This window comes from Prionailurus viverrinus, chromosome A3 (assembly GCF_022837055.1).
Source record: "Prionailurus viverrinus isolate Anna chromosome A3, UM_Priviv_1.0, whole genome shotgun sequence".
Lineage (NCBI taxonomy): Eukaryota > Metazoa > Chordata > Mammalia > Carnivora > Felidae > Prionailurus > Prionailurus viverrinus.
Genome location: NC_062563.1, coordinates 92,496,817 through 92,514,938, shown reverse-complemented (window position 1 = coordinate 92,514,938; position 18,122 = coordinate 92,496,817). Strand labels below are relative to the sequence as shown.

At 38.4% G+C, this 18,122-nt stretch overlaps 1 protein-coding gene across 1 annotated transcript; it reads left to right on the top strand.

Annotated features, from left to right (window-relative positions):
* Positions 1-412: 412 nt before the first annotated feature.
* On the top strand, positions 413-1,177 carry LOC125162374 (high mobility group protein B2-like). The gene has a single exon (XM_047853296.1). The coding sequence runs from the start codon at positions 516-518 to the stop codon at positions 1,155-1,157; it is 642 nt and encodes a 213-aa protein (XP_047709252.1). The 5' UTR covers positions 413-515; the 3' UTR covers positions 1,158-1,177.
* The last annotated feature ends 16,945 nt before the right edge of the window (positions 1,178-18,122 follow it).

Here is an 18,122-nt window from a genome sequence, read left to right as displayed (position 1 = left end):
AATAAAAAGAGAGGGTTTGCTGAATGAGACAATGTGAGGGAGCACATTGGAGACTGGAGATTGGAGGGTCAAGTCATCATCTCTGGGGGAAAGACATAGAAACCAAAATGTGGAAGATGAATAGTGTGGTAGGCTGTAGGCTGAATAAGGTCTCCAGAAGTGTCCACATCTTAATGTCCAGAACCTGTGAATGTTACCTTCAGTGGTGAATGGACTTTGCAGACATGATTGAGTTAAGGATCTTAAAATGCGGAGACACCCTAGATTATACAGATAGGCCCTTAAATGACCTCACAAGTAAGAGAGATGCAGGAGCAGTCAGTCAGAGAAGGCAATGTGCTTAGAAGATGGAAGAAGAGGCCACAAACAGAGAAGTACAGGTATCCACTAGAAACTGAAAAAGGCAGATAAACCAGTTCACGCCGGAGCCCTGGGAAGGAAGCGTCTCTGTTGGATCCAGCCCCTCCGCGGGACTCTGAGGAAAAGCTACCACCAGATAGACACCGTCTGTCACCATGGGTAAAGGAGACCCCAGCAAGCCACGGGGCAAGATGTCCTCGTATGCCTTCTTTGTGCAGACCTGCCGGGAAGAGCACAAGAAGAAACACCCAGACTCTTCGGTCAATTTCGCTGCATTCTCCAAGAAATGTTCCGAGAGATGGAAGACCATGTCTGAGAAGGAAAAGTCGAAATTTGAAGATATGGCAAAAAGTGACAAAGCTCACTATGACAGGGAGATGAAAAATTATGTTCCTCCCAAAGGTGACAAGAAAGGAAAGAAGAAAGACCCCAATGCTCCTAAAAGACCTCCGTCTGCATTCTTCCTGTTTTGTTCTGAACATCGCCCAAAGATCAAAAGTGAACACCCTGGTTTACCCATTGGGGATACTGCAAAAAAATTGGGTGAAATGTGGTCTGAACAGTCAGCCAAAGATAAACAACCATATGAACAGAAGGCGGCTAAGCTAAAAGAGAAGTATGGAAAGGATATTGCTGCATATCGCGCCAAGGGCAAAAGTGAAGCGGGAAAGAAGGGCCCTGGTAGGCCTACAGGTTCAAAGAAGAAGAATGAACCAGAGGAGGAGGAGGAGGAGGAGGAAGAGGAGGAGGAGGAGGAAGATGAAGATGATGAGGAAGAGGAGGAAGATGAAGAATAAATGGCTATCCTGTAATGATACGTGTGGAGTGTGTGTGTGTGCTCAGGCAATTGTTTTGCTAAGAATGTGAATTCAAGTGCAGCTTAATATTAGCTTCAGTATAAAAACTGTACAGATTTTTGTATTTTGTATAGATAAGATTCTTTGTAGAGAAAATACTTTTTTAAGAATGCAGGTTGTAGCTTTTTGAGGGGCTACTACAGTTAGATTTTAAAGCTTCTGATGTTGAATGTTTCTAAATATTTAATGGTTTTCTTAATTTCTTGACTTGTGTACTGTAGCACAGCAAACTTGTAGGAATAAGTATCAATAGTAAATTTGGGTTTTTTAGAATTTTGCATTTTGTTTTTTTAAAAAAAATTGTAATAAAATTATGTATATTAAAAAAAAAAAGAAAGAAACTGAAAAAGGCAAGGAAACAAATCCTCTTCTCAGAGCCACCAGAAGCAGTTAACCCTGCTGACACCTAGACCTCAGTCTAGTAAAACTGATTTTGGAGTTCTGCCATCCAGAACTATACCACACTAAATTTTGTTATTTTAATCCACCAAGGCTATGGTAATTTGTTATAGCAGCTGTAGGAAATTAATGCAAGGAGGGATTATCTAGAAAAACAGAGAGGAATGTAAAGGTACCTTCTAGGGAACTGTAGATACCCAGTGCACCAGAAGAAAATGCTTGGTGTTCAATATTTTGGAGGAATAATAACTCAACGGGAACAAAAGCATAAGATTGGGTTGGGGAGAGAAGACAGCACTAGATTATGCCAGGTCTTGCAGGTATTAAGGATTTTTCTATCAAAGACAGTGGGAAAAACAAAGAATTTTAGGAAGATGAATGATTTTTTGACGATCACTTGGGCTCTTGCATAAAGAATATAAATTGTAATGAGGACAAGAAAGAAGATCAGTTTGAGTTTATTGGCGGGAAGGAGCTGTCAGTTAAAAGTGTAGGTTCAGGGGCTCCTGGGGGGCTCAGTTGGTTGAGCGTCCAAATCTTGACATGGGTTCAGGTCATGATCTCATCATTCATGAGATCAATCCCTGCGTCAGGCTCTGTGCTGACAGCGCAGAGCCTGCTTGAGATTCTCTGCCTCTCTTTCTCTCTCTCTCAAAATAAATAAATAAACATTAAAAGAAGAAGAAATATAGGTTCAAAGAGGGATCAGATAAAGTGGTAAGAGCTGGGTGCTTGGTAAGGGTACTAATGCCAATCATCCATGGATGGATGCTGAGGAGCGTTATTCTAGGTCTGCATTTATTTTGTCTAATTTATCTTGCAGTTCCATTTTAATAGATGCCCTAGTGATTCTGGATGGTTCTACATGGTTTTGTAAACATAGAGTGGAGTGAAATAATTTGGCTTACTTTATAATCAAATTGATCTTTCTTTAGATAAAGAGTCAACAATCTATGGTCATGGGTTTAATTAGTCCACTATCTCTTTTTGATTTTAGATATTTCTTCTAACATGTACATTCGGTGCTATAAATTTCCCTCTAAGCATTGCTTTTGCTGCATCTTACAAATTTTGACAAACTGTATTTTCATTTTAATTTAATGCAAAATATTTTTAAATTTCTCTTGAGACTTCTTTGAGCCATTATTTAGAAGTGTGTGGTTTAATCTCCAAATACTTTGGCATTTTCCAACTATCTATCTGTTTTTGATTTCTAGTGTAATTCCACTGTGGTCTGAGAACCACAGTGTATGGTTTCTACTCTTTTAAATGCATTAAAGTGTGTTTAATGGCCAAGAATGTGGTCTATCTTGGTGAGTATTCCATGTAAACTTGAGGGGAAAAAATGTGCATTCTGCTCTTGTTGGACAAAATAATCTATAAATGTCAATTAGATCTAGCTGACTGATGGTGCTGTTGAGTTCAACTATGTTCTTACTGAATTTCTGCCTGCTGGATCTGTCAATTACTGAGAGAAGGGTGTTGAAGTCTTCAGCTATAATAGTGGATCTGTCTACCTCTCCTTGCAGTTCTGTCATTTTCTGCCTCATATATTTGACGCTCTATTGTTAGACACATATGCATTAAGGATTGTTATGTCTTCTTGGAGAACTGGCCTCTTTATACTTATGTAATAGCCCTCCTAATCCCTGATAATATTTCTTGCTCTGAAGTCTGATTTGTTTGAAATTAATATAGCTACTCCCATTTTCTTTTGATTAGTGTTAGATCAATATATCTTTCCCTAGCCCTTTAGGGCTGTGTATTTATATTTAAAGTAGGTTGCTTATAGATGATATATGATTGGTTCTCTAGCAATCTCTTGTCTTTTAATTGGTGTTCGCATTGCCTGTTTTTGTAAATAAAATTTTATTGGACTATAGCTATTGTATATTGGTTTGACCTGATTCCAAATCCACTTGTTTACGACAAAAAATGAAATTGTATTTAAGAGTAAAGTTGTTTTGATTAAGAGTGAAGTAAGCTGTGACAGGATATTGTCATCTCATCCATTGTCATTAATAAGCATTCAGCTCAGCTGCTGAGGGGACCTGCTGGGGCTTATCAATAAAAACATGAAGAAGCAACTATGGCAAGGAGACATTTTGACTATAAATACCAAGAGTTTGTGAGGAATACCTGAGAGTGTTCGGTCTGGGCAAGACACTTTGCTGATCTAAATAGCTCTCTGAAAACCTTGGGGCAATTAGATCCTGCTGAGGTAAAGGCAACTCTTTTATGGGCAGTGGTGAAAGCCAAAAAGCACCCCCAAGAAAGACCCTCTGGCCTGTCAATGCCAGTGGCATCGTTCCCTAGCAACGTACTCTAGCAACAGGGGACTTGTTCTTTTGCCCTGGCAGCTGGATGTCAGCTCTGAATTGACTAAGCCATCTCTCCCGAGGACATATTCATATAAAGGTACCCCTCAACTAAATTTAGACTTTACTCTTTCCATAGTCCCTTGTCTGGAACAACAGTGCAATTAATCTATCGTTGGCTTGGGGTTTGTTATTCCTTTTTGCTTATTAAGAACCATTTTCCTGTATGGCCTGTGAAATTCCTGCAGTGAACCTGTGTAAAATAAATTGCCAGCAAAGGCAAACTCAGTCTCTGAGCATTAATTTGCCTCCCGAAACAAAACAATAGCCATAATCATTTGTTTATGTGTTGTCTGTGGCCGCTTTCATGCTACAGTGGAATTGAGTTGAGTAGAGCTGAATAGCGCAACAGAGATCCTATAGCCCACAAAGGTGAAAATATTACACCTGGGCCCCCTACAAAAAAAAGTCTGCTGACCGTTGCAAGATCACTGCCCTCTATTACCTGTTTCTTATCTTTTAAATGATTTCTGAGGGTTTGGGGGGCTTTGTGGATTCTTTTTCCCCAAATTGGAAACATTCACAAAACAACTGACACAAGTATTATACACAATATGAATATTGTTTTACTTGTCACTCAAAAATAGCATTAACACAACAAATGCTTGTTTTGGGGTTGTTTGGTGGCTACCTCTAGCCACCTCTAGGGGGTGATGCACAATTAATCCGGGTTATATCAGTAGAATTCATTAAATTCGTTTTTGAAGAAGTTTCATGGTATGTGAAAGAACATTTCTATATAAATGTAATGTATTAATAAAAATGAGTAATATCTAACATAAAAAAAGTACTGGGTTCTGCATCGCGCATTTTCTTCCCACCCACTGCCTACATAAGTCTCTGTAGGCTTAAACCAGCTGACAAATTCCAGTGTTGCATAAATCATATGCTGGCAATTTAAGAGTATGGACTTTTAAAAGAAATTCATGTTATTTTAGCAAGCCAAATGATGAATATAAGTCTTCTGTGGTTGGCAATGACATGCTGACATCAGCTTTCACGAAAGAGCTTATCTGGGCATCCATGTTCCCCCTAACCACAGCTGTGACTTAACAGAGACCTAACATTGCTACCTGCTAATATACTATTGACCCACGGATATTGATGGTGGCAGGCCAGCCATTATGCCACAATTAAAAGCTTCTTTCAAATGAGAAAAGAAAAATCACCCCAAATATAAATTTTAAAACGTAGCATTTAATATTCATGAGAAATGCCCCCAAGATGCTGAGTTTAGCAATTGTATAATGAAAGTGCCACCTTTTTAAAAGAAGGATTATTCCCCACTGTTGCACAATCAAGGGATTTTTAAGTGACCTAGGAGTAAAAGAAAAGGAAGGGGGGGGGGTGATTACAAATTAATAAAGCATGTAGTACCGTTTGATTACCGGCCACTGCAGTGTGAAATGAGTTGGTTTTAGTCCAGCTGTGCCGACTGATGGCTATCACCATCTTGCCTCCAGAAGTGCCTGATGAGCTGTCCCCACCAGGAGAGTTCTGGGGAGGAGGTGGAGGAGTGGGTGAGGAGAAAGCAGGTCAGAGCTCTGTGTGGGGGTGAACAGAGATTCCATCAAGGACATGGTCAGCCTGCTTTGTGACCCTGAAATGCCAAGTGACTGCAGAGCCTGGCTATCACATTTAAAAACCTTTTGAGAACAAAGTGCACTTTCAAAAAAATAGAAATTCTTCATTTCATAGAATCAAACGAAATGGAGTTGCAAGTGGCCTGAGAAGGCATCTAATAGAGTGGTTCTCTGCAGTGACTGATCAAGATGGTTAAGCACCTACATATTTCTAAACTCAGCCAGGGACCGGCTGATTCAAAACTTCTGGCACGGGGCCCAATAGTGTGCTTTAAAAAATAAAAATAACAAAATCCCCAGTTTGATTGAATGACCCTTGCCATGACCTTATCATGGGTAGAATATACTTTTCCACCCTTTGACTTGCACCAGTCCCTATGACTTGCTTTGGACCATGGCATGTGGACAGAAATGATATTGTCATTGTGCCAGTTTCAAACCTAGGCCTTTAAGAAGCCTCCCATATTCACACTCACACTCTTGTTTCTATACCATTGATACAGCAGAGCATCTGTGGTAGCTTCAGAATACCTGCAGAATGAATATATTGGAAGAGAACCATCCCTGTTGTCCCAGTTGACCCATACATACATCTGCAGCAGGAGGCAGAGCTAACCCCATCTGACTGAACACATGTGACCACGCCCAGCAGGACCAACTCAGGGGAGTCACAGACACAGGATAAATAAATGCTTTTTGCTGTGTACAACTGAGATTTTTGGTTGTGACTCTACTCACAATGTATTGTGATGCCAGGCAACAGATACCCGATACAATCAGGAATTCTAACAATCACTCAAGTTTGGAAACTATTATCTAGTGTACAGGTCAGCATACTGTAAACCCTGGGCCATATCCAGCCAGTGGTAGGTTTTTGTAAATCCAGTTTTATTGGAACACAGCCACACCCATTCATTTACCTATTGTCTATGGCTACCTCCTTGCTATAGGGGCAGGGTTGAGTGGTTGCATCACAGACAGGCTGGCCCCCAAAGCCTAAAATATTTACTATTTGGCCCTTGCAGAAAAAATTTGTTGACTCCTGATCTGGACCAAAGTCCTGAATTTTAACACAAAAAGTGCAGACGTAGAAAGAATAAGTACTTCTGCCAAAGTTCATAGAACAGAGATTCTTTTAGAACTTGGGCCTCTAAATTTTAATGCAATGTTCTTTCACAGTGACACACAAATTTTTGAACATTTCAAAATTATATTTCATAAAGGACAGTCTCAAGCAGCTTGTATTTTGCTGTCATCTATGTTTTCTCCATATTTTTAAAACTTGCCTGGTGTGCCTTGGTGGCTCAGTTGGTTAAGCATCGTCATGACTCTTGATCACAGATAGCTCAGGTCTTAATCTCAGGGTTGTGAGTTCAAGCCCTGCATTGGGCTCCGCACTGGGCATGAAGACTACTTTAAAAATAAATAAATAAATAAATAAATAAATAAATAAATAAATAAATAAATAAATAAAATTTGCTCTAAGCTAGTTTCTGATTTGAAAAAAAATTAACAGATTTTACCAAGGTTACTAATGGAAAAGCATTTTTTGTACTCTTATCTCTAGGGTGGTTACACTGCAACAAACAACTCTATTTAGCCCCCCAAAAAGCAACAGAAAACTTTGGTGTTTTAGATGCCAATAGCTGGCCAGAGCTGAAGGTACATGGCCATCTATTGGCAGCACCCAGGTATATGCCTGACCTTGGCCTCTGTGACCTCAGAGAAGAATTGAGCCCTATAAATATATTTGAATGGATTTAGAAGATCCTCCAGCCCAGTTAAGAGAACTCCTCAGTGGATAACCTTAGCAATTCAAAAAAAGTTCTTCAAGAAAAATACTTAATTCAGTATAAACTAGTTGCTTTTTTTATCCAAAGCAACATGCTTGTTAACTCACAGGATATTAACACAACCCACAGAACATGAGATTATATTATAACTAAGGTCAAGATCTAAAAGCAACAATCAAGTATTGCTTTCGTGTCTTCCAATTGACATGTGCCTACATGACTACAATACCTAGAGGCTTTGTGGCCAGTTGGTACTTTGAACTCTTAGGAAGAGGTCCTTATTTAGGTGTTAATCTTTAACACCCACTAACCTTCCTTTAAAGAATTCAAAGGGGTGGGGTGCCCCGGGGGGCTCAGTCTGTTAAGCATCTGAATCTTGATCTCAGCTCAGGTCATGATCTTTCGGTTTCTGAGTTCAAACCCCACATCAGGCTCGGTGCTGATGGTGCAGAGCCTGCTTGGGATTCTCCCTCTCCCTTTCTGCTCCTCCCCTGCTTGTGCTCTAAATAAATAAATAAACTAACTAACTAACTAAAAAAATTATTTAAAGAATTCAAAGGGTTTACCTTAATCAGAGACTGAGTTGAAGCATTATAAATAATACCTATCTTGTCCCCTAAATTTCTGGCATCCCCTCCACTTCTCATTGATGATCAAAAAGCAGGAATAGGAATATCAATTAAACCAAGACATTGTTTAAGCCTTGCGGTGATTTTTTTTCTTTTTTTACTCAAATTTAAATCCAGTCTAATCCCTAAAATGTGTCCTCTGGAAGCTGGGCATTCCTTTGAAATTATTCAAACCCAAGCAGAAAAGGAGTCTTTTCTACCATTCTGACCTACCAATCAGATTAGAATGTTTTATAATCAGACATTATAATTTCTCATGTCCTATAACTCCCAAAGTCATGTCTCAAGACGTCCATTCCCACCAGAGACCATGATGCACTTGATTTGCAACTTGCCTTATCTAAAACATGAATGGAATCTCATTTAATCCTCACAAAAAAACAGTGTGAATAATATACTTTATATGTAGAAACTAAGTCTCAGAACTGTGAATTTACTTTGCCCAAACTTATGTAAATGCTAGATGCTAAGGAATTAAGCTACAGAAAACAAACGAAAAGGCAATTTGTGAAGATAAATTGAGACACACACACACCCCCAGTAGCCAACCGGTGTTTCAAAGATAAAGACAGTTATAGTAAATGGTGTTCACTATACAGATCTACCTTGAGGTTGGAGGTAGCCAAGCCCCCAGCTGCTGGGAGTATTGATGGCCAACAACCTAAGAGCTCAGCCCTTGGCCAAAGAGCACCACCTCCACTAAGGTCACACCCTCTCTCCTAAGGCATCCTTTAGTGGTGGAAGGGGGGAAGATACTAAGGTCAAGCTCCCTTACTTCAGAGCAGAACAATTCAGAAGGGCCACGCAAGTTCCAATGTTCCTTCCTGGTGGGATTGACTGAAGCCTCTGCTGTGAGCACATCTCAGCTGAACCTCTCCCCCAATTCAAACTACTTTCCTCACCCCTCAGAACATTGTCACTACCAGCACTCTCCAGTAAACATTCTGTGGGGCATCCAACTGGGCGGCGGCTGGTGGCACTGGAAGTGAAAGAATTCACCCAAGGCAGAACAAAAGAGATAGAAGTTTACTGATACCCCTCAAGGTGTAGGGGTGGGCAGGACAGCAAAGGAGAGACTATCTGTGACAAGGCAGTGGTGAGGAGCCACAGGTATACAGCAGAGGAGGGACTATGGAATTTTCCCTTTTTGGTAATCTTAGGAACTGTGTCTTGTTGTAATTGGCCAGTTAGAGCCGATGGGTATTTCGAGGTGGGTTGCTTAATGAGTCTGTTTGCATTGCCTGTTTGCATCCTGTGGTGGTGATGGTTGCTATCTGCCCTTTCACCATACTCTGGTTTCCAATGCTAAAGCCTGTTGCCTAAAAGCAGCCTCTACACGTTCTGCACACATATTTCTCCTCAGAGTCTATTTCCCAGGGAACCCAACATACAACGAGTCCATTTCAAGTCTCAGACAGTGTCTGTAGTAACTAACAATTAACCTGAGAAAACTACACAAGAATACACTAGCTTTCAAACCTCTGTGGTTTATAGAATCAAAGAATTTGTGACCTGCAAGTGGGTTCAGAAACCAAGCAGGCAAGTGATTTCCACAGGAAAAAAAAAAAAAGCAGACATTCATGTTCTCCTTTCCAATGATCTTAAATCTCACAATGATGACCAAGTATTTTCAACCATCTTAATTTACAAAACACCCACTCATAATGGGAACTAATATTAGTATATGTTTCAAACTTTTATATTTATTCTATCTCTTAATCTTCACAACCATCCCATGAGTAAAACAATTATTAAGCCATCTTACAGTTAATGACCCCGAACTTGAAGGATGTAAAGTGACATGCTCCAGTCACACAGCTAGGACAGAAGGGATAAGACAGTAAAATCAAGTCTTTCCAATTCTAATTGTGTTCTCTTTCTCACAAGTCACAGTATCCTCAGTATAGTCAGAGGTCAGGGTATATAGATGTACCTTGACTTTCACAGAATCTGAATCTGAAGCCAGGTGAAAAAAAAGTTTTATGGATCAGAACAAGAGCAAAAAAAGAAGTCAATATTTGGGGTTGAACAGAGCTGGTATTTCATTTATTAATGTACGTCATTATTTGATCTCAGAGTGCTATTTTAGCTGTTATTACTAAGTTGCCAAAGGTGTTTCTTAACATGATAAGTAAAGACTTGGAGCTTCTTGAATTATGAGACAATTGCCAGCTTTTGCCTCTGTAAAAATAATCCATACGGTATTTTCTCCCAAGAAAGGTCATAGGGGGCTTCCTATAACAACATGTAGGTTCATACATCCAGCTTCCCGAGCCAAGTTTCTATTAAAATGGACAGCAGAACATTAATACAGGGGAAAGCCTATATCTGATAGAGAAGGAAAGAAAAAATGCAGCCCCAAACAGGAAACTCTTAAGAATATATGTTACAGTGCAGAGGAAACATTGAAGAAAATCAGTGAGGCATAATCTGTAGCTCCTCCCCCTGAGAAAGCTGTGCAGTGTGGAAGAAGCTGCCAAGGAAATTGGAAGATCCAAATTCAACCTTCCCAGTTCGGAAGGCTGTGCATTGAGAAGAATGTTGACCATGGTAGAGGAGGGCATGGCTCAACCTGGAAATGAACTCCACACTACATAAAGCAAGTAGGCAACAGCTTATTAGCAGCATATCGAAAGGAAACTCAAAGGCCTCAGATTTTTAAAACTAATGCTTCCAACTGAAGGACAGCAGGAATCAGCAGGAAAAAGGCAGAGAACTAGTGTAGCCAAATGCAGGAACCGAAGGGGCCAGAAAGACAGAAAGACGAAGAAAGGAGTCCTCTCTGCTGAGGCTCCTCAAAGAGAAAGAACTACACTGAAAAGCATGGATTGTTCAAAAATTGGTGATGAGACAGAGAGTAAGAATCCAGAGGGAAAATAATAGAGACCCCTACTTCATTTAGTAGATGAAATATTAATACTATAAGAATTAATTAATTGTTCATTGTTTTAGCTACGACAGGAGTGTTGTGGTTATACCCTTTTAAAGAGGCCTTATCTTTTAGAGATACCTAAAGAAATATGTACAGATGAATAAGATGACATCTGAGATTCATCTCAAAGTAATCAAGAAGAAAGGAGTAGGGAGGACACCTGGGTAGCTTAGTCAGTTAAATGACCAACTCTTGATTTCGGCTCAGGTCATGATCTCACAGTTCGTGGGCTCTGCACTGACAGTGAGGAGCCTGCTTGGGATCCTCTCTCTCTCAGTCCCTCTCCCCATTCTTGCTCTCTCAAAATAGATAAATAATGGAAAATCCGATAGACTCCACCAAAAGTCTGCTAGAACTGATACAGGAATTCAGCAAAGTTGCAGGCTACAAAATCAATGTACAGAAATCAGTTGCATTCTTATACACTAACAATGAAGCAACAGAAAGACAAATAAAGAAACTGATCCCATTCACAATTGCACCAAGAAGCATAAAATACCTAGGAATAAATCTAACCAAAGATGTAAAGGATCTGTATGCTGAAAACTATAGAAAGCTTCTGAAGGAAATTGAAGAAGATTTAAAGAAATGGAAAGACATTCCCTGCTCATGGATTGGAAAAATAAATATTGTCAAAATGTCAATACTACCCAAAGCTATCTACACATTCAATGCAATCCCAATCAAAATTGCACCAGCATTCTTCTCGAAACTAGAACAAGCAATCCTAAAATTCATATGGAACCACAAAAGGCCCCGAATAGCCAAAGGAATTTTGAAGAAGAAGACCAAAGCAGGAGGCATCACAATCCCAGACTTTAGCCTCTACTACAAAGCTGTCATCATCAAGACAGCATGGTATTGGCACCAAAACAGACACATAGACCAATGGAATAGAATAGAAACCCCAGAACTAGACCCACAAACGTATGGCCAACTCATCTTTGACAAAGCAGGAAAGAACATCCAATGGAAAAAAGACAGCCTCTTTAACAAATGGTGCTGGGAGAACTGGACAGCAACATGCAGAAGGTTGAAACTAGACCACTTTCTCACACCATTCACAAAAATAAACTCAAAATGGATAAAGGACCTAAATGTGAGACAGGAAACCATCAAAACCTTAGAGGAGAAAGCAGGAAAAGACCTCTCTGACCTCAGCCGTAGCAATCTCTTACTCGACACATCCCCAAAGGCAAGGGAATTAAAAGCAAAAGTGAATTACTGGGACCTTATGAAGATAAAAAGCTTCTGCACAGCAAAGGAAACAACCAACAAAACTAAAAGGCAACCAACGGAATGGGAAAAGATATTTGCAAATGACATATCGGACAAAGGGCTAGTATCCAAAATCTATAAAGAGCTCACCAAACTCCACACCCGAAAAACAAATAACCCAGTGAAGAAATGGGCAGAAAACATGAATAGACACTTCTCTAAAGAAGACATCCGGATGGCCAACAGACACATGAAAAGATGTTCAGCGTCGCTCCTTATCAGGGAAATACAAATCAAAACCACACTCAGGTATCACCTCACGCCAGTCAGAGTGGCCAAAATGAACAAATCAGGAGACTATAGATGCTGGAGAGGATGTGGAGAAACGGGAACCCTCTTGCACTGTTGGTGGGAATGCAAATTGGTGCAGCCGCTCTGGAAAGCAGTGTGGAGGTTCCTCAGAAAATTAAAAATAGACCTACCCTATGACCCAGCAATAGCACTGCTAGGAATTTATCCAAGGGATACAGGAGCACTGATGCATAGGGCCACTTGTACCCCAATGTTCATAGCAGCACTCTCAACAATAGCCAAATTATGGAAAGAGCCTAAATGTCCATCAACTGATGAATGGATAAAGAAATTGTGGTTTATATACACAATGGAATATTACGTGGCAATGAGAAAAAATGAAATATGGCCTTTTGTAGCAACGTGGATGGAACTGGAGAGTGTGATGCTAAGTGAAATAAGCCATACAGAGAAAGACAGATACCATATGGTCTCACTCTTATGTGGATCCTGAGAAACTTAACAGGAACCCATGGGGGAGGGGAAGGAAAAAAAAAAAAAAAGAGGTTAGAAAGGGAGAGAGCCAAAGCATAAGAGACTGTTAAAAACTGAGAACAAACTGAGGGTTGATGGGGGGTGGGAGGGAGGAGAGGGTGGGTGATGGGTATTGAGGAGGGCACCTTTTGGGATGAGCACTGGGTGTTGTATGGAAACCAATTTGTCAATAAATTTCAGAAAAAAAAAAAAAAAAAAAAAAAAAAAAAAAAAAAATAGATAAATAAACTTAAAAAAAAAAGGAAGAAAGGAGTGGGTAGGGGTATAAATGAAACAGGATTGACCATAAGTTTATAAGTGTGAATCTCATTATAATGCACATGAGAGCTCCTTACACTATTTTTCTACATTTTCATAACAAGAAGTTTAAAAAAACAATTCTAGGAGAGTAAAGCTGAAATATAAATATAAATATAAACCCTGTAAAATATTGGAGAAAATGTTGGTAAACATGTGTGTAAGTCTTTATAATGTATAATAATATAGATAGAATCTATCAAGGGAAAATTACTATATTTGAATATATAAAATGGAAAATTCTACATGTATATCTACCAATAGTTACTACATACGGATGAAACATATATATGTATATACATATATGTGTTTTAGAAAGTATTTAAAAACAAGAGAAATTGCACATGCTAGTTTTTAAATAGATTGTAAAACTAATACAGTGTCATTCAAAATTTTGTATGTTTGTATTTATGTGTTCCTTTTGCTAAGATTTAGGCCATCAAAGCAAACAACTCAGGTAGAGTCTGTGCCTCAGATGGAGATAGATAATAAATAATCCACTACACCCAAAGTGTTTATGTGCTATGAATGAGAAGCACAGAGAATTATGATAACATACAACAGGATACATAATCCAGTTGAGATGAGGAAGGGCAACAAGAAAGAATCCCTTGGATTTTAGCTGACCAATCCCTTGGTAACTGGTAACTAACTAAAAGGAAATAACCCTTATGTATAATTTTCACATTAATGGAATAGCGGGTAAATTTTCATTTTATTCAATGTACTTTTTCATCATTTTAAATAATATATTGAAATGCTTTTATAATTTACAAAAGCAAAGAACAGATAATAAAAATAACATATAAGAATGAACAACTAAAAACTAGTTTTTCTGTCATATTATACCTTCTTTCTCGGTAACACAAATGTATTTTGTTTGAAAGGCCTTCAATCCTCAAAGTGAAAAGGTGATTTTATTTTATTTTTTTTTCTTTAGTTTATCTTGGAAAGTTCCAAGGTAATTAGAAAATTAAATGTCAAGTGAATCAGAATTTTTGTTGAAATTACAAACGATTATTTTTCATTTGCCAAGGCCTGGCAAAGTGACTAAATATATATACATCTTGAAAGGAGGTGAAGTATTTGGAGGAGGCACAATGCACACTGAATATAGGGGGATATTGATTTCTAAGTATCAAGTGAGAAAACTAGAAATACAACACAGAGGGAGCGACAGAAGAGAAGTAAATGGTAGGGAAGTAGACAAGGGGGATCAGGGAGGGGAGGAGAAGGGAAGGGAGGGGAGAAGAGAAACAGGTATCTGGGTGCAGAGATAGTAGGCACTCATATGCCCGGTCATATATGCCACCAGGATGTACAAATTGCCAATGACTCAAAATAATGGGAAACTTATAACCTTTTTTCCTTTATTTATTTGGTTTTGCTAGCACTGGTCTAATTCGTAGGAAGAAATCAAATAAGCACTTAGGTTCCCCAGTACAACTCTAAGCACATAGAGTTTTTACGTTTACAAATATAATTTCCTAATCATAATTTCCTATGCAAGAAATGGAAAAATATTTCATTTGCAAAGAATCACCATTTTCTATGCAAAGGAAAATCTAGCAATAACTCTTTTTTGTTCAAAATTAAGAAAATTTAAATTATCTGTTGCTTTAACCCAATGGGTTCAGATTTATGCCAATATTTGGCTTCACCAAGGACCATAATTTCTGCTTCTAATGTGATGGGAATCATAATGAGTAAGATGATTGAAAAGAAGATGCATAATTTTAAAGTTAGACTGGAGCGGCTGTTTCTAATATTAAGGGAAGTTATTTAGCCTTTCAGAGTATCCATTTACATCTGTAAAAATCAACTGTGCCAAAATGACATGACGTGTATGTAAAGTCAGTTTTGGGAAAGCAATAGAGAAACATATAAAAGATAACCTGTTAATGTATTAATGAACATTCAGATCAGTATACAAATGTTTTAACCAAACTACTTTTGCTGTTCCGTCATTCTGTTCTTGATTGAAACTCAAGAAATGGCAGGGCGGTTTTGTGTTCAAATTTCTTATCCTAAGGTGGTTTCCCTTATACTTCCATCTTTTATGTTTTGATTTAAGATGATAATATTTCTATTCAGAATTATGAAGAATAGTCTTCAAGTGAAAAATAATTCTAAGCTATGTGTCTGCCACAGTAAACAAACAGTACCTCAAAAAGACTGCCAATCTACCTAAAAGCAGGAAAAACTTTGAGCGACCACTTTTGGTACACAATTTCCTCGCAAAGAAATACCCTATGGTTGAATTACAGAAAAGCCTGGATGAAAAAGGCATTAATATTAACTGAGGAAGCACAAGACTGCATTTTACTCACGAGATTTAGGTTTGAGCTGATTAAAGGGTACTTAATAAATCCACTTGGGCAAAGTTATGGCACTTGGGGGAGATTTGAAATAGGACTATAATTGTGAAAAGTTCATGGGATGCCAATTCATACCAGCGACTATAATAAAAGTGGCCAGAAGTAACAGGTCTGGGACCATGGTTCAGATAAATTTTCCAAGGTAAAACAGCACTAAAACAGCACTAAAAAGGTGTTACACACAAAAATAGAATTTTCTTTCATGATTCACAGCCGCAGAGGCTTTCAAGAGACAAAGAACCTAGCAACTCGATGGATAATAGTGTTTGCTACTGGAAAGCGGAGGAAATAAGAAGCTGAAGATGGGAGGCTTGAATAAACCAGATATGACTGAAATGCCATGTGCTTTGATATTCACCAAGCAAAATACAAAGTTTAGACTGTGGGTGGAGACCTTAAAACTACAGAGAAAGGTATCTTTTTCTCCACTTCACTTGTTAGATTATGTAGAGGGGAACAGCCTTCTGCTTAAATGGTCTGCTGCACATTCACGTATTAAGGCATCCTAAATGGAACAAATCCATCCTGTCTCAGTGGCATATCTGATGCAATATTTAATAACCTATTACATTAAATGAAACTTCTGTATCTTTTGTCCACAATCTGCAAGCATTAGGCAAATTCTTAACCAAGGGTCACTTGAGTCTCTTATTAGAGTGATTTTTCTATAGTTAGGGATCACCTAGGAAACTGAAAAATTAAGATTCTCATTTCCCACCATTCAGATTCTGACTCAGTAGATCAGGTAGGACAGAGTTAAGAAACACCTGAAGTCACTCTGAAGGCAGGTGGTCTACAGGGCAAAACCATATTCTAGAGAATAACAAACTCTATGCCCATCCATTTTTCAAAGAGAATGATAAGAAGTTCATTTAGATTCTGGTTATTCCATTTTTTTCTACTACCAATCCTTCAAGAAAATAACAAAATAAAGCAAACTTATCAATGGACACTAAAACCAGTGGGTGAAGTTTGATAAGGAACAGCATATTTTCATAATCTGGAAGTAGCTCTCTAAGAAATATGTATTAATTATGGTACTTAATAAGGAAAAAACAATTTACATTGACCTTATTATAGTGATGACATCTGGCAGGCACCATTTTAGGCAAGTGATAAAAGTGAACATCAACTGTAATGGGACAAATCAACCTCTTACTGACTACAGAGTATCCAGTCTGTGATATTTCTGCCCAAACCCCATAACCTGAATTGGATCATGGGGAAATATTTGACAAATATGTTATGGAATTAACTGCGCTCTACATTTAAAAAGTATTAAGTCCTGAAAGCCAAGGAAAGACTGAGAAATTGTTCCAAAGTGAAGGAAACTACAGCAACTTGACAACTAAATCCCATACAGGATCCCGGATTGAATGCTGGACCAGAAAGGAAAGAGAAAAAAGAGAAGCAACTTATTCTTAACTTATTCTTAAATGATACAGAAAATATAGAGAAAACCAGCCAGCCAGACAAAGACAGAAAGAATGATGAAGTAAATATGGTCAAATGCTAAGAAAAGTAGAATCTGAGTGAAGGGTATGCAGGTGTTGTACCTTCTTGCAACTTTTCTATGATTTTGAAATTACTTCAAATTAAAAAGTAAAACTTGAAAGAGCACACAATCTAAAATTCATCGTTATAAAATAGCAATGTGAATTCCCAGTGTGAGCAACTAACACCAGGTTTTATATTTGTCCCACTACATGCCATTTACAAGTGATATGTCTAATATATACAGTCATATAAAGTCCCAAAAATGTTGAAAGTCAAAGATAAGTCTGGCAAATACTAACTGAAACAAAGTGGGACAGGTATATGAACAAGAAACAAAGGAAGCATTAGGTACGAAATATTCAAAGAAATAAGGGAAGGGTGTGATAAGACATTAAATTCATCAGTTCTAAACTTATCTATGCAACTAACTGCACAGCATCAAAACATAAGATACAAAGCAACAACTGACAGAACCATAAGCAGAAATAGACAAGTTCACAGTGAAATGAAGATTTTAACACATCACTCTGGCACTGATAGCTCAACCAGACAAGAATCAGTAAGCACATGGAAACGTGTATATTAGCAAGCTTGACATGTAAGCTTACATAGAATACTGCTCCCATACCTGCAGAATTCACATTATTTTGAAGCACATACAGAATACTTACAAAAATTTCCCCAATATTTGCACCTCACGTATAACAAGTCTCATTACATTTTAAAGGATTGGTATCACACAGCCCACATTCTCTAACCAAAATGCAAGTGATGAAGATATTGATAACTGAAAGAGAACTAGGTATATTATATATGTTTGGGATCCCCTATAATTCCACATCCAGTCTACCGCAGTCCCTGCTGCTCCCCATTGAGCCAGAATCTGAGGCAAGATGCTGTGGCTATTCACCATTATGCCACTAGTTCTGTTGGTTTGAATAGTAAACAGATTTTC